General features: G+C 39.5%; 1 protein-coding gene across 15 annotated transcripts in view; it reads right to left on the bottom strand.

The window, feature by feature from the left end:
• Positions 1-20,979, bottom strand: part of nek1 (NIMA-related kinase 1) — a 55,429-nt gene that overhangs the window by 31,672 nt on the left and 2,778 nt on the right. For 6 of the 15 annotated variants that reach the window (XM_086047489.1, XM_086047498.1, XM_086047490.1 and 3 more), the window contains 18 exons: positions 20,056-20,110; positions 19,200-19,400; positions 19,045-19,117; positions 17,122-17,267; positions 16,941-16,997; positions 16,706-16,765; positions 16,574-16,618; positions 11,874-11,951; positions 8,967-9,154; positions 8,775-8,897; positions 8,588-8,690; positions 5,159-5,254; positions 4,621-4,704; positions 4,451-4,528; positions 3,212-3,307; positions 2,817-3,098; positions 2,497-2,737; positions 2,054-2,170 (listed from right to left, as the gene is read on the bottom strand). In XM_086047489.1, coding sequence (XP_085903615.1) covers positions 2,054-2,170; positions 2,497-2,737; positions 2,817-3,098; positions 3,212-3,307; positions 4,451-4,528; positions 4,621-4,704; positions 5,159-5,254; positions 8,588-8,690; positions 8,775-8,897; positions 8,967-9,154; positions 11,874-11,951; positions 16,574-16,618; positions 16,706-16,765; positions 16,941-16,997; positions 17,122-17,267; positions 19,045-19,117; positions 19,200-19,400; positions 20,056-20,110 — 2,123 coding nt within the window. The remainder of the gene's footprint in view (positions 1-2,053; positions 2,171-2,496; positions 2,738-2,816; positions 3,099-3,211; positions 3,308-4,450; positions 4,529-4,620; positions 4,705-5,158; positions 5,255-8,587; positions 8,691-8,774; positions 8,898-8,966; positions 9,155-11,873; positions 11,952-16,573; positions 16,619-16,705; positions 16,766-16,940; positions 16,998-17,121; positions 17,268-19,044; positions 19,118-19,199; positions 19,401-20,055; positions 20,111-20,979) is intronic. The other 9 variants (XM_086047495.1, XM_086047503.1, XM_086047493.1 and 6 more) reach the window with 7 other exon arrangements.

Here is a 20,979-nt window from a genome sequence, read left to right as displayed (position 1 = left end):
CATCCACATCAGATCGGAGTGGTGTTTGATTGTGCAGCATCATTCCAAGGCATGTCACTGAACTCACAGCTGTTGCAAGGACCTGATCTCACCAGCTCATTAATAGGAGTCCTAACTAGATTCAGGAAGGAGACCATTGTTTTGATGGCAGATATTGAGGCCATGTATCATCAGGTGCGTGTACCATTTAAAGACCGTAACCTGCTAAGATTTTTGTGGTGGCCCAATGGGAACTTCTCTCAACTTCTCTCAACCAATGGAGGAGTACAGGATGTGTGTCCATCTCTTTGGGGCAACTTCCTCCCCGAGCTGTGCCAACTTTGCTTTGAGAAGGTGTGCAGAAGACAACAGCAAGTCCTTCAGTCAACAAGTGGTTGACAGATGTTTTAAACCTGCAGATTTTGGCACTCAAGCTTCTGCCCATTTACATAATTTTGCAGATGCAAGCGAAGTGGGTTATGAAACAGCTACCTATCTTCTATTACGCAACACTCGTGGAAAGTTTTGCAGCATTCTCGTTATGGGCAAAGCCAGGGTGGCTCCTCTAAAATCAATTACCATTCCCCGATTGGAACTGACTGCAGCAGTAGTGGCAGCACGTATGGACAGGTTGTGGCGAAAGGAGCTGCAGATGAAATTGCTTGACTCTGTGTTTTGGACTGATAGCACTGCAGTGCTAAAATATATCAATAATGAAACATCCAGATTCAAAACATTTGTGGCCAACAGGGTCTCAGAGATCCTTGAAGCATCTCAAAGAACTCAGTGGAGATATGTGAGTACATTGCCCAATCCACCAATCCTCATCGTGGAACCGTTTGAAAAGAGTTGGGTTTTAAAATTCACATACAGACTCTTAGGGCTCTGGAAGAAGAGGAAGGAGGTCAACAAGTTGCTGTCACAGTCAAACGGAGACCAGAGGGAATGGCAGAGTATTCTGAAAAAAAGAACTCCAGTGTGTCAAAGATTCATTTAATTCTACTCTCACTGTGGAGGAGGTGGGAGAGGCGGAGCTGCGGATAATCAGATGGTGCCAACAGAAAGGATGGACAAAGGAGTACCTGCCACAACTTCAGGAGCGTCAAAAATGGAACAAAACCAAGCGCAATTTCATCCCTGGAGATGTTGTGCCTGTTATGGATGACTGCGCACCTCGCAACTCTTGGATCATGGGGAGAATTGTTGAAGCTGTTCAGGATGAAAGTGGACTTGTTCGGGAGGTAAAGATCAAGACCAGGACAAGCTATCTGGACAGGCCAGTCACAAAGATTTGTCTGCTTCAGGTAGCCGAGGACACCTGATGGATGATTTGTTTTGATATGACTTGACTTTGACCCCGACACTTGCGACATAAACCACAGATGCTCTGACAGTTCTGGAACCGCTGGCTTACCAATGCTACGACTCAGGAAGAACCCCCTCATTCACGGACGCACACAAAACCGAAAAAAATGGATCATTGTCAAACTGCAAAAAAAAAAAAAAAAAAAAAAAAAAAAAAAAAAGAAAAGAAAAAAAATGTATTGTTCATCTTGTTTGTATGTACTCGATGTTGAATAGTTCCACCCTGCTGTTACAGTATTGTAATTATGTTGTAATAATTGGGGGCCAGAATGTAGAGACAGGGATGTTTCTTGCATGTTGCTATGGATAAAAAGGTGTCTTTGTGTGTGTGTCACTGGGGTGGAGTGATTGCCTAATTAATACCACCTGTGTCTACCTAGAAATATTTGTTTGCTTGGTATAGTGGATGAAGGCAGGGTGCAGATATTTCTGTTGACCGCTAGTTTTTACCATCCTTTGTCCAACACTGCAACTTTGTTTTGATTCATTGTACAGTCGGAAGTATCTAATGAAGAGCCAAATAAACACCAACAAACTGCAGTAATGGCTTCCATCTTGGATTCAGTGTGTCAGACAGAGCCCTGCTTTTCCCATCTCAGTGACTAATTAATTTTTTGTTTTGATAGTCACAGTAAGTTTAAGGAAACCCCTAAAGAGAATTGCTTCACTAGAACCATGTAGGGTGAATACAGCTTTGATAGTAACTCACCTACTTTTGGAATGCATATCTCCTCTAAACTTTGTTGGGCTACAGAGAGGACAAATGGAAGTCCCTCTTCCCATTTCTTCCTGTCTCCACCTGAAGGTGGGCGATCTCCTGTCGACACTGAAGCAGCAAGGAGAATATAAGGGGAAGGAATGAAATACATATTTCTTTAAACTCATATTAAAAGAGAAACACTAACATTTTCAAGGAGTGATCATGTAAAAAGGCAGCAACATCTTATAATGAACACAAACAAATATCATAAATTGAACCTTCAAAAATTTGAACATTTATTCATCTAGTTTACTCATAAACTATACTTCTAGTCACTCAAGGGAAATTCAATTTACACTCTGCTGTATGTGATGTTACATAACACAAAGAACCATTACATATTGTAGGAATTAACAACATACTGTATTAGAAGGGTGGTTTTATGAACTCACGGGATGCAGTAGCACAGAACTCCTCCAACGTTGGCTGAGAGGGAGGAAGTACAGGCAGTTCTTCTGGATCCCACTTCTTTCGCTCTTCAATGGAAGGAAGGTTCTCTGTGTCAAGCAGTTTCTGTTGGGAAGCAAGATTTTCCTCTTTGGGTGGAGTAGGTGTTGACTCCACCACTTCATCCACAGGGCTCTGAGCTTTTAGATTTTGATTAAGTCTGTTCAAGATCTGCTTCTTCTCACTCTAACACAGGGAAACATATGCAATGTTATCTCTCAAAATACAAAATGGTGAAAAAAATAATCATCACAAATAAACACACCTGAATGACTATGACAGCATCTTTGCTAAGCAGGTTCTCTTTTAATGGAGTATTCTGCAAAAAAACATCAAGTGCAAATCTGAACAAAACGGAACACGAAAGTAATACTTTGCAGTGTTGTGTGATATCTATACTCACCGCTCCAACATTCTTCAGGGCAACAGTCATGGATATAACAGGAGTGGGGGGTTCAGATTCTGGCAAGACTAAAGTTTTGACAGTTGTGGGTTGAGAGGTAGTTGATGCGGCTGCCATGCAAACCCTGTCTTCCTGAGCTGCGATCTTCCACAATTCACAGATGTGACAAGATTAGACTGTGCTTTTTACTTGCTACAGAGATCTACCTCCAAGCCATGACCCAGATTGTGAGAAGAAAACAGAGTGAAAGTACTTACATGGTGATCCCATGCCTTCTTTTCCCTTTCATTAGCCTCTCTTCGCTTCTTTTCTAGTTGCTCTTTCAGTAAAGCAGCACGGGCATTAGCTTGGGCCTGGAATGTACAGCATTATATCTAAATGGTTTATCTATACGTTGTCATTGTATTTTTAAGACTGTAACTGAAACAGTCTCTCATTTGTTATGAACTGGGAAAAAATGCCAACGTCTAAGGGAAATGAACACTGCACTTAAATTATCCATAAAACTTCCATCAATTTTTTAAACAATATTTATTCTTTCCAAAATCCAGTAGCCAATTTCCATAAATCGGCCCTTTTATTATTATTTTCAGGGGTGCACATAATTTACTTAGGTCTACTTACCAGTAGTACCAGCATAAGTCTTTGGTACTCACTAGTGGTCCAACGGATCACATAAGTCACGGTTCGGATCGGTCACGGATCAGATCATTTTGTGTATGAGCAAAAAAAAAAAAAAAAAGCTAAATAGTACTTTGTCTTTATTTATTTTATGAAACACTTTTACCAGCTAATGATAACAGCTGCTAGCCACTAACGCCGGAGACCTGTGCCGTATCATAAAATGGCAGCGTAATTAACCAGCAGTTTGTTCGTGTCCTAAATTAGCGACTGAATATGATTTCGAGACAGCGTTGTGTTGGTAGCAGGCGTTAAAACTGCCGATACGTCGAAAACGGAAGTCAAGTTAGCTGTTAGGCCACCACGCGGGCCAACTTCAAAGTAAAAGTTCACTAATGCTATTGCATTGGGATTAATGACTCAATGTATTATTTGGTAAGCTTTTTGAAGTTAACCTTTTTGTAGACGGTGTGTTCGTTGAGTATGTTTGCAAAACGCTCTTGTACATGCAATTTACGTGATCTTGTGGGTAACTTCCTCTGCTGAATGCGGACTAATCACGTTGCCTTATTGTGAACACGCACAGTTTTTTTCACCAACCATTCTGCGGATCGTGCCCATTCTGAACCGATGCGTGATCCTTACCAATCAAATATGTTTTGTTGCGCTGCACCACTAGTGTGTACTGTATAGGTACGCAAATGCGCATCGTGACGGAAATGACGATACGCATCAATGATTTCTGTTGCGCATGCGTACCTGCGTACCAGTAATGTGCACCCCTGATCATTTTATTACTGTTCAATGTTCATGTGTTTTAACAAAGATCTCTGCAACATTTTTTATGTTATTTCAAACATTCCAAGCAGACTCACTTTAAAAGCCACTATCTTTTTCCTCCTCAGTTCAGCCTCCTCAGATGACTCCTGACTGTCTGAACCATCACTATCATACTGAAACACATTACACAGTAACATACAGTATGTTCAAAGCTGAACAGCACCATTTGAAAGTCCAACATAAAGGGTCAAAATACTCAACATACCTTTTCTCCCCTAAGTCTTGCTTTGATCTGCTGGCGCTCATTGAAATTCTGCAAGCGGATCTGCCTGAGTCTTGTTAAGTATTCCTGACAACATATGTAAATTAGAATGGGGGATACAGTATAAATACAGAATGTAAAAAACATGTCAAACTATCAAATGGTACTTAAAAGCAAAAACGTTTTTTTTTGTTATTAAATAAGATCAACAGCCAAAATCTAAAAGTGTGATTATGTACATTCATAGCAAAAAGGTGCCATTGCACAATGGAAAACAGAACATGAACAAGAACATGACAAACAACATTACAGGACAAAACCAGAACTGAAAAAAAGGCAAAAACATGTTTGGATTTATTTTTGGGCTAAAACCATGAAGCGGAATATAAAATGTGCAAGAATAGTTGTGCAAGCATCTCGGTTGCTTGATTGAAATATTGGTGTGTCTCATGTATGTTAGTGAGGATGTACGATGGAAGATAAGCCATGCCAGAAGTGTTGGGTGGTGCTGTAGAGTAATTATCTTGGTTCATGCTCCTACCTCCTCCTCTTTGTTGACTTTGGGCCTTGTAAACCGAGCTGAACCAACTTGGCCTCCATAGATTGCTGCCCCGTATTGCTGAGTACTCTGTTTACCCTTCAATTCAACCAAAAATGAGGCTGACATCCCTTTAAATAGTGCCACAATACTTTCAACTTGGGGCTTTTTACAAATGTCAAATGACTTTTTTTTTCTTTTTTTTTTACTGTGATGTAAGAAATAATTCTACAGAGAGTATAATCACTCAGCTCTACTTATTATTATTCTAGCTCATCACTTGGATTTTAAAAGCTGGCATATTATAGTTTGACCAATTTCAGCCATTTTTTTTTTCTCCTCGCCTGGTAGCAAAGTACAAACTCCAAATTCCACAGAAGTTGGGATGTTGTGCAAAACGTAAATAAAAATAAAACACAATGCTTTGTAATTCCTTTTCAACCTATATTCAATACAATACTGAATACCGAACACTACAAAGACAAGCTATTTAATGTTCAAACTATTGAACATTGTTGTTTTGCAAATACTCTCTCATTTTGAATTTGATGCACACAACACATTTTAAAAAAAGCCTGGCTCAGGGGTGACAAAACACTGGTAAAATTGAGGAATGCTAAAAAAAACCTGTTTCAACAGGTGAACAGGTTAACTGGAAAAAGGTGAGTATGATAACTTGGTACAAAACGTGCCTCCCTGAAAGGCAGAGTTGTTCACAGGCAAGGACGGGGCATCATTTTATGGAAACATGCGTCAATGCATAATTGCAAGACATTTAGGGATTTCATCATCTCCGGACCACAATATGATCAAAAGAGTCTGAGAATCTGGAGAAATCCCTGCACAAAAACTGCAAGACTGAAAACCAGCATTGAATGCGCGTGACCTCTGATCCCTCAAACTGCATTAAAAGCAGCATAAATGTGTAAATATGTATTTCTATGTGAGATCAGGAACACTTCAGAAAATCATTGTCAGTTCATCCATCCATCCATTATCGATACCACTTATCCTCACAAGGGTCGCGGGGCATGCTGGAGCCTATCCCAGCTGTCTTCGGGCAGTAGGCAGGGGACACCCTGAATTGGCTGCCAGCCAATCGCAGGGCACACAGAGACAAACATCCACACTCACAATCACACCTAGGGGCGATTTAGAGAGTCCAATCAACTTACCATGCATGTTTTTGGAATGTGGGAGGAAATCGGAGTACCCGGAGAAAACCCACGTAAGGCACGGGGAGAACATGCAAACTCCACACAGGGGCCGGGATCGAACCCATGACCTCTGAACTGTGAGGCGGACGTGCAAACCAGTCGACCACCGTGCCGCCTAGCATTGTCAGTTAACACCGTTTATTGCTACATCTAGTGCAAATTAAAATGCTACTATTCAAATCAAAAGCCATACCAAAGCCAGTTGTTCACACATACATTAGCCTTCATTCAATGTTCATCCGATGTAAGTGGACGAATACTCTCTTGCAGTGCACACATCATCGTTGACCTACCGTCTTAAGACTACTTTATCTTTTTAGCAGACTCATTATTGCCATAGTCCATTCATATTTTACTTGCTTGATTTTACCTCGAGTGCGATGCCGGTGTCGGATAAGGCTAACTACTGCTAGCATGTCAAAGACAAGAACTCCTCTACTTGTACACCATGGCTCCATCCACGGGTTTTTAATAGGGTTATCATGCATAATATAATTTAATTGTAAGAGTTGTACTGAGTACAGTGGTCATTTATTTGAGCAAAGTTACGGCGCTCGCTCGCTGGACGCGAGCATAGCGCACGGACGCCGGGCCCGCGAGCGTAGACCACGGACGCCGGGGCCGCGAGCGTAGCGCACGGACGCCCGGGCCGCGAGCGTAGCGCACGGACACCGGGGCCGCGAGCGTAGCGTACAGACGCCAGGCCCACGAGCGTAGCGCACGGACGCCAGGCCCGCGAGCATGCTCCGTTGAGTTAACAGCTTCTTCTTGTTGGTTTAAATGCTTCTTCCTCGTTGGTTTAAAAGCTGCTTCTTCTTTGGTTTAAACGCTTCTTCTTCATGTTTGGAGGCGGAAGCGCGCGGCCTACATCACGCACCATGCTGCGATCGGGTTTGTTTTTCTTTTTTCTATTGAACGTTTTATCGAAGGCATTTTCTATTGGTATCGACCAAGTGTCAATCGCGACACATATCGATATCGAATTATCAGCCAAGCCCTAGTTGTAGGCATCAAATCTTTAATGAGTAAATATTTGATGCTCAACCAATCCCCCCCCAAAAGTTGATCAGTTTAAATTCGAAATACCTTCTCTTTGTATTCAACAGAATATAGGTTGAGAAAAGGATTTGTAAATCAATGCATTCTGTTTATAGTTACTTCTTAATGTCCGAACTTCATTGGAATTGATGTTTTGTATACAGTAAATTTCATAGAGTACATTTTACTCTAAAAGGACTATATTTGGTCCCAGTCTAAACAGAGTAAAATTTACACTTGGAAAAGAATAATATTCAGAATAAATTTTACACAGAAAAACATTTAGAGCGTTATTTACTTGAAAAAAAGGTTAAAGTTTTAACTCAGAAATTCAAAGTCAATTTTACAAGAATTATTGAGTCAATTTCACTTGCAATGATTACTTTATCATTTTTTTTTTAAAGTCACACAAGGGTTGAGGAACGTACCAACAAACTTCAGATTAGTAAATGGCCACTACCACGTGAGCCATGTCACACCTACTGTGAGTTGAATTACTCCAAAAAAAAGTATCCCCGCTCAGGTGGTAGGGTGGCCGTCTCCCAACCTGAAGTTTGTTGGTACGTTCCTCAACCTTTGTGTGACTTTTTTTTAATAAACTAATACAGTACAAGTAAAATCGACTCAAAAAGTCTTTTTGTAAAATTTACTTTCAATTTCTGAGTGAAAAAAACCAAACATTTTTTTTCAAGTAAATAACTCTCCAAATATTTTTCTGTGTAAAATTTACCCTGAAAATTATTCTCTTCCAAGTGTAAATTTTACTCTGTTTGGACTGGGACCAAATAGTCTTTTTAGAGTAAATTGTTCTCTACGAAATTTAATGTGTAGATCTGTTATCATTTGAAACCATAACACTTGTAAAGTAAGTGATATTACAAATTGTACAGTCTTCTATTTTGGCCTTTATCCGTGTGCTTTAATTTCAGGTCCTAGTGGTCTAAGGCTTGTAATACTGTTTTTGTGTTACATTAGTGTGAGAGCATGAGCTGAATTTTGGTGGGTTTGGCAATAGGAGCAGTCTGTTCACAATGCATAGATCCTGACACATGTTGATAGCAGGTTACAAACAGTAATAGTTTTTGCATCAATAGAAAAGTATCTATGCATGGTGACATTATTGGTTGATTATTTTATATATTATATATTGAGGGTTAAGATCATCAAACATACATACCAACTGTCCTTCGGCTCGGACTTTGTTGAGCATGGCTTCTCTTTTACGCTGTAAAAATTCCTCAACCTGATATGCCCGATCAACAGGGATGTGAGTCTTCCGTCTAAAAACATAATACAGTAAGCACAAAAGAGCAAGAGAAATCTGAATAGCTCTGTCATTGATTGGATTAGGCTGTGTAATTTACCTGCTCATATGGGTTTGTTTTGAAATGTGCTGCAATCTCTGTAATTCTCTGTTGACTGCATCAGAGTCTATGCATGGGGCAGGGCCATTGGGAAGCACTGGGCCAGCAGCAGCTGGCACATTACTTGCAAACAGATGCAACACCGTCAATAAATATTTAACATTGAGGATGATATGAGGGATCAGAAATTACCGAAGAGGGGTGCCTGGCCCAGCTGATCCCTCCCTGCTGATTCCCATCTCGTTTGATTGTTTAGCCATTTGGTCAAGGGCAGCATGGTAGTTTTCATAAGGATTTCTGCTCATTACAGAGGCTGGAGTAGAGCTTGGGACAGGACAAGGGCAAACAACTGCAGCCCTCTTTCCACCGCCTAAATGACACTTCGTTTGGATGACAAAACACAAGATTCACACATATATACACACTTTTCAAAGCTCTTCCTATAGTATTTGCAGGAGTCACCTGTGGGCATTGCAGCTTACTCCTACAGCAAAATAAATAAAAAACATTTTTAAAAAAATAAAAAATTAAGACCATAAACTGCTCAACGTATGAATGTGTTCTTTTGTCTTGAGATTAGATCAGGATGAAATCTATCTATTGCCTAAGGTCATCTTAGATGCATTTGCATAGCATATTATGTTAATTTGAAACCACAATGTGCATAGAAATAGGGTATGCGTCACACGGGCATATTGCCAATCACAAATATCCCCCACCCCATCATAGACAATATAGGCAAACATTATTATCAGAAGGTAATGCTGCTTACAATGTTAGCTAACCTGTGCCAAGATTGCTTTTGGCTTTGACATGATAGAGTGGAACCTCAAATTACAAACACCCCTTTCTAGGCAGTAGGTAGGTATTCCAGTTACGCACAACATTTTGGGAGAAAAATTACACCTTCTAAGTACTTTTTTCTTCTTTCTACAATCTTGGAATGGACGAGCGGATGGATCTATGTTGTAATTCTTTTTGCGCTGCATAACATCATTGGCAACATGCATAATGCAAGGCGAAAGTTACATCTATGTACAATACAGTCACTCAATCATAGACGCCAGAAGCAGCTACATTAACTGAATGCGGAAGCAGGTCCCGTCATGACAGACACAAACTTTTGAAAAACACCTAAATAAAGCGCAAAACAATCAGAATGGCTCCTAAGAAAAGGGAAACTGCTATAGAGAGTATTATTGGAAGCACTTGTCATACATAAGCAAATATATTTATTTATATATTTACTTACCGTATTTTCCGGACTATAAGCCGTGACTTTTCCTAGATTTTGAGCCATGTGGTTTATAGTCCGGTGCGGTTATTCTGTGGATTTTTCTTCCACTTCAATACAGTACATTTCCCATTAAGTGGTTTCTGTTTTCCTAGAGGTCCGTGAAGTGCACATGAATGCGATTGGCTGATGTTACGTCTGTTCTGTTGTTTCGATGTGAACTGCTATTGTTGATTTAGCACATCGTGTGTTAGATTGGCTGACTCTATTAACATAAAACAAGACAGGTGCATATGTAGAATCTAGTAGAACAATAGATGGTGGAGTCTGGTGAACATTAGCTGACAAACTGGAGCGGCAGTCGGCAGTAAAATGAAGATAAGTACTGTTTATTTTCTCTTGGTTCTCTTCTGTTTTACTCAGCAACGTTGCTGCAGTGTTAAAAGGCACTGTTAGGAAAGAATCTGCTCAGGTACATACATGTACATTTACAGTTCATAATTGTTCTGTAAATGCAGTAAATATAAAAGTTTTCAACATATAGGTGCGGCTTATATAAAGGTCCGGCTTATTTACGTTTTTTTATTTGAATATTCTAAAAATAGAGTGGGTGCGGCTTATATGACGGTGCAGCTTATAGCCCGGACAATACAGTATGTATGTATATATATGTATGTATATATATATATATATATATATATATACATATATACATACATATATATACATACATATATATATATATATGTACATATATACATATATATATACATATATATATATGTACATATATACATATATATATATATACATATATATATACATATATATATATATATATATACATATATATATACATATATATATATATACATATATATATATACATATATATATACATATATATATATACATATATATACATATATATACATATATATACATATATATACATATATATACATATATATACATATATATACATATATATACATATACACATATACACATATACATATATATATATATATATATATATAAAATATAATTTATTATATATTATGTAATTAATGAGTTTGAGAATAAGTTTCAGGAACCCAAGACTGTCAGCTTGTTATGAAGGCCGGTGAGGAGTGAGATTTGGACCCAATAGCAGACGTGGCACTGAAGTTGAAAAGTAAAAATGTTCTATCAACAAAAATACAAGGTAACAACAGAGTGCGGGACCGGAGGGATTCTGACTGGAAGCAAGTAAACTATAAGATATCAGGCCTATATGACATAATAAAGGACAAAGCATAAAAGGACATCTGCAAAGCAACTGATACATCAAAGAACAACCACTCACAACAAATTGGACTCACTGTTACAATATCTTGGAGCAAAGTGGATTCATCCATCCATCCATTATCTATACCGCTTCTCCTCACAAGGGTCGCGGGGCGTGCTGGAGCCTATCCCAGCTGTCTTCGGGCAGTAGGCGGGGGACACCCTGAATTGGTTGCCAGCCAATCGCAGGGCACACAAAGACAAACATCCGCACTCACAATCACACCTAGGGGCAATTTAGAGAGTCCAATCAACTTACCATGCATGTTTTTGGAATGTGCGAGGAAACCGGAGCACCCGGAGAAAACCCACGCAGGCACGGGGAGAACATGCAAACTCCACACAGGGAGGCCGGAGCCGGGATCGAACCCACGACCTCTGAACTGTGAGGCGGACGTGCTAACCAGTCTACCACCGTGCCGCCGAAAGTGGATTCTCGTATGATAAAAATATCAAAATATGGAACACATTTAGTATTACAAAAACGCCACAGTGAGAGCTTTGCATCATTAATACCAAAGATTACTAAAGAGTACCTTCCTCTCTGGGCTTCCAATACTTGACATCAAGTCATTTTTCCAGCCTTGTTCCCTGGCATGGTTAATGCGACTAATCTGAAATAGATATGTTCATAATGACTGAATTTTAAATTGGCAAGGAAAAAAACAAGTATACATAGGGGTGTGTCGATACATCGTAAGCATCATCGAGATGTGATATGATTCCATAATGATAGATGAAGTTACGATTAAATGTTCGAAAACAACTGTTGCTTGTCACTTTCGCGGAACAAAAGTGAAAGTCACACAGACACCTGAAGGAATGAAACAGGTGTCAATCAGCAGAGCTGGGCGCTCCGCCTATGTGACGGACCAGTCCATCTATCCATCACTGACGGATGCCCGTTTTGCTGACGATTGACGGGAAAAAAAATTAAAACAAACAGACTAAGCATTGGCGGAAGCCCCTTTATTTAGTCCGCCATTCATCAGTAGTCCGTTGTCGTTGATTTTTCGTGGTGAGACTTCAATGGCCGTGGCGAGGAAAATAGTGTTTTTTTTTTGTTTGATGGATAGATTTGAGTGAGGGACCAAAAAAAAAAAGGAAAAAGGCGCATGACAGACAACGGAAGGGTACCCACGCTGCAGACGGATGACGAAATAATGGACACATAAATACACGTTTATAAATAATTTGAAAAGCACTTAAAGGGGGAGTTTGCAATTCAAAACAAACAAACAACACTTTTGTCATATATTAACCCTTTCATGCAAAGTGGTCACTACAATTGGACAGCGATTTAAAAGTTGCTTTCGCCTATATTAATTAATCTAAAAAATATGTTTATATTTTAAATAACATTAAATCATAATTAATGCATGAAAGGGTTAAAAATATTTTTTTAAATTTACTGTACCGATACCAGAGAAAAAAAAAAGGGATATGAGCATTTTTTCCTTGTGATTCTAAAGAACTGCATACTCACTTGGATGTAAAACCATTGCTATCATGGCTTGGTCAGACTTAAAAACTTTTGTGAAACAGGAAAAAATAAGAAATAATATACACGAGGTATCTTTGAGAGAGATTGTGTCGCATTAATTACAAAAGCTATAGGACATTATTATAAAAGTTTTGTTTTGAGTATTAGTGACCCATCACAACAACTTTCGCTCCCAAATCCACTTTCAAAATCAAAATCCAAAATTGAGCAGGGTTTGTTGTTGCGGTCCATTCCCCTTGTTCATGCTCGCTGCCGCTGCCGCCGCAGGCTCTTGGTGCTTGTTCACATGTTTCGTCCTCAAATGTTTAATCACGTCTGACGTATTGAACCTGGCCACTTTAATTCCACCTCTTGCAACTTTCGCACCGCTAATTTTGCACTTAGCTGTTGTACTCGCTGGAGTTTCTATGTTGAAGTACAGTAGTTCCATATCGCCGCCGACATTATTTCTCCTGTACCTCAGGTTTTTTTTCTCTCAACCCCGCCATTGGTTAGAGCATCCGCACTGGGCCAATAGCGACGGCTAATACTGAACAGTCACCACACACCAGTGTCGTGAATGAGCAAGATACAAGGTGCTGCATTCAATGTAAATTGAGCAGGGTTTGTTGTTGCAGTCAATTCCCCTTGTTAATGCTCGCTGCCACCGCCACCGCTTGGTGCTCGTTCACGTTTCGTTCTCAAATGTTGCATCAGGTTTAACGTATTTGAACCTGGCCACTTTGGTTCCGCATCTTGCAACATTCGCTATAGCTGGAGTTTCTATGTTGAAGTAGGTACATATCGCCAACATTATATCTCCTGTACCCCACTGTAGCCCCCCCCCACACACACATTAAAAAGCAGCAGGGAGCAAGATACAAAGCGCTGCATTCAACGTTCTTTACTAGTACAGCATCGGGAAATGGCATCGGCACGTTATTTGTAAGTACTCGCAGATACCAATACCAGTGTTTTAATGTGGTATCGGTACACTTCCCGATACCAGTATCAGTATCGGAACAACACTAGTAAATACAGTGACATATGGCTGTGTTAGTTAACAAAAAAAGTGTATTTTGAATGCTACGAACGAGCTCTGCTCTAAAGCCATGCTAGCTGCTCAATGCAAATTGCATTTAGGAACTTTCTGAACCGACTCAGATAGCACAGTCAAACATAAGTTATTTTGTGTAGTGTCTTGTCCTGAGTTGTTTGAGGTGATTAATGCACGCAAATATATACAGTAGAACCTCAAATTACAAACAACCCTTTTTTCGAACTTTTCAAAGTAAAGAAGTTACGCACAAAATCGTTGTAGAAAATCTGCCTCTAGTTACATAAATGTTTCGTTAGGTGAACACTAGGATTTGGTCATAACCTTTTTATGGAGAGGAGGCGTTATTAGGGATGGGACGAGATCACGTGCTACGAGATCTCGTGATTAGAGATCTCGCGGGATTAGATTGCCACGAGATTTCTCGTCCCTGCACAGCACAAGATCTATTTTCTTTTGACGGTGTTTTGGAGTCCGGGTGAATATGGCAGATGTTCTAAAAGGAGCTGTCACCGAATGGGAACTTCCGAGGCCAAATCACGCAGTTGCTGTTGTGACCGACAACGCTCGCAACATGATATGGCGAGACGTGAAGCTGGCTTTGAGCCACACATTAAGTGCTTATCGTGCAGACAATGAACGCAACGCTAGTGCAGCTGGTCCAAAGCTGGCCACGTATCATGTTTGTTTAGACGTGTCAAGCCTATAGTTTCTTTTTTTCACCAATGCTCAACAGCAGCAGCACTTTTGACGTCTAAATAAAGACTTCTCGAGCTGCCCGCGCACAAACTAATTATGGACGTAATCACACGCAAGAACAACTCTTTGGACATGATGGCTCGCGATCTAGAGCAGCAGGGTGCCGTATCTGCAGCTCTGAGGAGCCCAGATGAGTTGCAGAAATCTTGATACAGACGCAGTGACATTCTTCTTGTTGAAGATCGACTGAGAAACAAGTTGAACTATACAATGCAATACAATTTTATCTATATAGCGCATTTCATAACAGCTAGAGCTGTAACAAAGCACTTTAAAAACAATACAATAAATAAAAAAACAATAAGAGGCAGTGATACATCTATTAATAAATATATCAGTAAATATTAACAGATATATAAAATATTAATAAATAAAGCCAATAAATTAACATAAAACACTATATACAATTGAGTTACTGCCCCACGAGCACAGTTGGATTTTGTCAAAGTATTCAGTAAGTGGAAAGATCCCAGCTTTAGCTGTTATTGGAGCAATATTTGAGAGCATGTAACGAAAGTGACTCCTGTTTGCATTTGCACTTTAAAGCTAGATGAATAATTTTCTTGCAGTCTGTTCGATAAAAAACATTTTGAAAACTGAAAAAATTACATTAGGTATTTTTTTATATTTGAAATTTAGCAAAAATCTCGTCTTGTCTCGTCCTCGCGGACTCAATCTCATGAGACATCTCGCTCGTGAGATTTTTGTCTCGTCCCATCCTTAGGCGTCATATCTGCTTCAAAATATTGATGATGAGGATGAATTGTTTGGCTGACACAAGGCTGAGTTCCCCAGCCCCGCTGATAGTAGCGGCTCTTGAAAGAATGTGAATATGATTTTGGAAGGAGACTCTTTTTCCATCAAAGGCCACGGATACTGAATTTCATTCATAACTTGCTAATTTCTCTACCAATTTAGATGAGATACTGCCCAAAGACAGCTGAGATCGGCTCCAGCATGCCCGCGACCCTTGTGAGGATAAGCGGATCAAAAAATGGATGGATATATTTTTACCTGTGAAAGGTTACTCCCAGTTCCCTTGACATAATTGCATGCAACATACGGTTGCACGCAACTAAAGGGGATGGGTAGCCTTATGTGGGCTTTGTGGTTTTTCTAGCCAATCACAAGCTATGATGTAGGTGACTGGGAATGTTCAAAGTTCAAAAGTGGGGATCTGTGATAGTATTGTTCAGCTAGTGCACATGGCATGGGTAACTTGCACATCTGTGTAAAGACAATGCTGAAATATAGGCAGAGGTTTTGGAGCAACATATGCTGCCATCAAAGCAATTACTTTTTCAGGGACGACCCTGCTTATTTCAGCAAGAAAATACCAAGCCACATTGCACTTGTTACAACAGTATGGCTTCATAGTAGAAGAGTGTGAGTACTAGACTGGCCTGCCAGCAGTCCAGACCTGTAACCCATTGAAAATGTGTGGTTAATTATCAAAAAAATGTGTTCTCAGTTCCTAAATGCTTATTGGGTGTTGTTAAAAGGAAATATTCTGTAACACAGTGGTAAACATGCCCCTGACCATGACATGATAGTTCATGTTTGTATATTCAATTAAATCTAGGATGAAAATGATTTGCAAATCATTTTATTGTCTTTTTATTTATTCTTTACACAACGTCCCAACTTCACTGGAATTGGGACAGGGCTCGAGACTAACATTTGTTTTTATTGGGTGCACAAACGCACTTGTCAAAGTAAATATTTACATTTCTTATTTATTCACTGCATTACTAATAATTCACAGCAATTCATTCCGTAACAGAATTACACGCCTTTTTTAGTAGCCATGACCACTTCCACACAAAACGATTTGGACTCATTAGCAGGATTTGTTTCCTCTGGCGTACTAGGTTTATTGGGGAGAAGTGACACACCCCTCGTATACTGTGCACGTCATGCATTTGTTTACGACCCACCTTTTCCTTTTCTAACCGCTTCATTTTCTCTGCTTTCAACAATATCTGAGACAGACACAGATATGTAAACTTTACATTTTGCATGAATAGAACAACTCTGTGTACAATAACCATGTTTGTGTGTGTGTTCACCTGCTCTCGCTCTCTCTTTTCTTTATCGATCAACTCCATCCTTCTTTTTTTGATAATCTCCTGCCAAACAGTAGAAGGCAAAAATAATTTTAGTCGGATAAAAACATCAAAGAGGGAGAAGAACTGCTCTGAGAAGGCAACAGAGAAGTGCAGGTTGGTTACCCAGAAACAGGCACTCCAATTGAAATGAGTGAAATCTGACTGTAAAGATTACGCAGCCCTTTCAGCGGTGTACCTGTTTTCGTCTCTCTTCTTCCCCTTGACTTACTCTTCTGTGGATGGATGCAGGGGCCTGAGCATATAACATCGGCTATCAGAACATTCCAACAACGTATGAGAATGTAAAAAAATGAGGAAAATTGGGTCACCAAGTGTGTAGCTCAGGCATCACAGTCTGGCATTTACAGCTTACTAACCGGTTTATGTTTAATAGCAGCCTTCCTGTCTGCAGTTTTTTTTGTTACTGACACCTTCCTCGCAGTTAAAGGCACTCCGTATTTACATGCTGGTGTGGTAATCTTGGTCGCAGAAGATTGTATGGAACCATTGGCAGGATACTTAGCTAGACAAAAGTAAAATAATAACAAAAATAGTAATTATATCATATATATACAATCACTTATGATGATTATGGCTCAATTTTAAAAAGTGAATTTACCATTTCAGTAAATTGAAATTAGGCAAGGGAATTAATTGGGAAGCAATGCTGTAAAAGAATGTCTTTATGTGGTGAATGTGTGTATACAAGTAGCTGCCAGACAATCACAGACCACAAATATATATATATTTTTTCCAATGAGTCAAGAGCGCATTTATTGAAAGGAACATGCCACTGTATAAACATTACCGTAATAATGCAAATATCAATGGCTTCTGATTCCCCCCAAAAAAGTTAAAGCCGAGTATTAAAATAATAACATACGCTGTACAGTGCAATCTTAAATGTGAGCCATTCCCATAATCACTGTGACGAAGTCGTGCATGCTGTAACATGGCAGTCTTCATTTTTTACTTGTTTCCTGATCTATTTCACTATAAAAATGCCTTATGGTGTCATCAAGTATTGCGACAGGTTTCACATTCATGTCAGGTTTCATATTCTTCCTTCAAAAAGACAGTAAAGGCAGCAGTGGCAAGCGAATGCACCCAGCCTGCAAGCCTAAAAGGGAGTCTATGAAAAGCTCAACGTGGTATAATGTCCGAAAATCAAAATGTATGTTCACATGTACTCTATATGCATGGCCAAATCATACCCTGAAAATGTTAGAACAAAAGTCGCAGTCTTTAAAATTTAAAGTTTTTAAAATTTATGGACTGAAGTCGCTCCCAACATGTCTTCTTTAGAGGCAACGGCTTAACGAAATACTGGGGCGATCGTTTTAATATTTTCAGAATACCAAGTTGGCATTAGGTCTGCATGATACTTGAAAAACATGCGATATACGATATGGATGTTGACTATAGCAATATTGATATTTAACATGCACCAAGAAATAAATGCCATTTTTATTATCTGATGAAAAGTACATTTTTTCATGCTGAAAAATAAGCAAGCTCAATGTGTTCTTAGCTAATTAACAGTAATTCTCCTCTATAATGTTCAATTATTGGGTGGCCATGCAAATTCAAGTGTGCATCTGACTGGTCAAATTCAGATAAAAGCACACAATTCTCTCAGAAAATTATTACATGTCTTTGCGATATGCATATTGCAAAAGCCATTATCACGATATTGATATATTGTGCAGCCCGAGTAGGGCAGAATGATTTTAGGAAAAAATGATTTTTCTGACAGATATTGCGATTTTGATTCAATTTGCAATTTTCTTGAAATCAAGCTTCAGTGCAATAGTCACAATGTGCGGTAACATTTACAAACATGACAGGAAATGCCAATATTCCATTAAAAACATGAAAAGCTATTACTCTTATAATGCAAGGACATTCCATGTCGCAAGAGCTAGTTTCTGTAGCCGGGGATCAGACCACCAAGGTCCCCTGCCTTTTACTGCCACTCAGCTTACAGGGCACCCGACCCCTTTGGCCCATCCCCCAGCCCATGGGAAGCGGGACCCACGTTGCCTTTTCGGGCTGAGCCCGGCCGGGCTCCATGGGTGCAGGCCCGACCACCAGGCGTTCGCCAACGAGTCCCATCTCCAGGCCTGGCTCCAATGTGTTCCTGTGAACTGTTACCCTCTGGTATACATACCTAGCAACCAGGTGTGTTTAAAAAAAAAAAAAAGGAAAAAAAGACCAGTGCAAATGGGAGAATATGGTCTATATATATATATTTTTTTTCAATTCAACCCTCCATATACCAAAATCAGCAGTTTGCTTACCTACTGACCCCGGATGCGCACCGACTTTATGCTGCTTGTGAATAAAGGTATGGTGGAATTCCTGAGCAATGACCTAAATGAAAGGACAATAAAGCTTCTGGACCTGACAATGGTCAATAATAAATGAATTCAGACTTAATTAGCTATGCACTTACCTTTGGTGTGAGGAACCTTTGGATCCTGCAAGAGAGGAAAGGTTTGTCTAGTATGGTGCTGACTGAAGGTCTTTCTCTGGGGTTGTGTTTAAATAGTTGTGCCAAAAGAGACCGTAGTTCTTGGGAGTAGTGTACAGACACAGGATGATATGAACCACGGATGATCTTCAGGACTAGGTTCTTCATATTTCCAGCCTCAAACTGAGAAGATGCACATTCAAAATATTGTTAAAATGTTTCACAAGCATACTGTATATCCTTGTTCCTCTCACTCTGTGTAATATACATGTGGACAAAATTAGGTTTACGTTTCTTTCTTTCCACCCCAGACAGCACTCAAACCTCTGACAAAGGCTGAAGTGACCGCAGAAACTGTCAGCAAGGTAAGAGAACTATAGTTTCTATAGTTATTTATTGTTAGTAAAGTTCCCTTATTGGATGGTGATGCACATTCAAGGATACATCTGATTGATCAAAGTCAGATAAAAGCTTAAAATTGCCCTACTGCTTCTCACCCTTTAAATAGGCCAACTGACTAATTACAAGTTCGAATACACTTGTGATGCTAATTAAAGGACACACTTTGGTTGAATATTTCCATATAGTCAAATAGGTTTCAGTCTTTTCTGGAGGTATCATCATTTTTGTCAAGGCCTGTTTCATGAATTTGTTTTTGAACATAATTCTGTTGAACCACAATTCAAAAGCAATGTATGATTTACACTGGTTATTAAAAAAAGAAAATACTTTTGTCAGATTCATATTATTTCTGTGACCACTGCAGGTTTTTGTTTCATTAACAGAGGTACCAGCAATATTGTCCTTGTGTACATATTAACTCTGCCAGAATACTTACAGCATGTTTAAGGGTGCACATTTCATATAGGACACAGCCCAGAGCCCAAATATCACTATAGAGGGAGGCAAAAGAGAGTGGATTAGGATGATACAAAGGCAGTACTAATAACACATACAGGTTATGTTTACATTAGTTCTGTAAATGTACCAGTTCTTAATTGCCAGATATTCCTTTCTCAGAAAAAGACCTGCTACGCTGGGATTGGTGTTATCTTCAAGAACTTAGCCACCCTTCTGCTTACCAACATAACTCTCATCCTTCAAAACCTCCACTGGATCTCAAATACTGACTCACAGACCTGCTACACCGCCATGCCATACACCCACGCAGAGGCCGTTTCTTTTAGGGCTGGACAATTTTGGGAAAAACATGCGACTAAATCATAGTTATTGTTGTGATATTTAACAGGTACCTAAAGAAATGGCATTTTTATTATCTAACAAAAGAAGTACAAATTTTTCATGCGGCAATAACTAATTGATAATGTTTAACTATTGGGTGGCGATGCACATATGCATAGGCCAAAATCGAGATAACGCTGTTTTTTTCAATATATTGTGCAGCTCTAGTTCATCTTATTCAAATCGTCTTTACCAACTACACAGGACCAAGTACAAAACTTCGGGAGACAAAGATTACGCTCTGCCCCATCCCACTGGCGCTCGCTTCCCCAACACAATTACATAGACCTAGACACCTTTCACTCATTGACTACATTTATACGCAGTCAATATTCTATCCGGCGCAATTCCGAGTTACTTTGTTACCATTATCAACAGTAGCCTGTCTTCCGGTATAGTCCCCCAACATTTTAAACATGCCACAGTGCAACACCTGCTGGAAAAAAATGGCCTTGATCAAGCTGTGCTATCCAATTTTAGACCCACTTCCAAGCTGCCTTTTATGTCTAAAATTCTGGAA

Source organism: Filicampus tigris, chromosome 12 (assembly GCF_054856515.1).
Source record: "Filicampus tigris isolate MCC_2025a chromosome 12, RoL_Ftig_1.0, whole genome shotgun sequence".
NCBI lineage: Eukaryota > Metazoa > Chordata > Actinopteri > Syngnathiformes > Syngnathidae > Filicampus > Filicampus tigris.
Note: the sequence above shows the minus strand (reverse complement) of the source record. Positions and strands in the feature narration are given on the sequence as shown.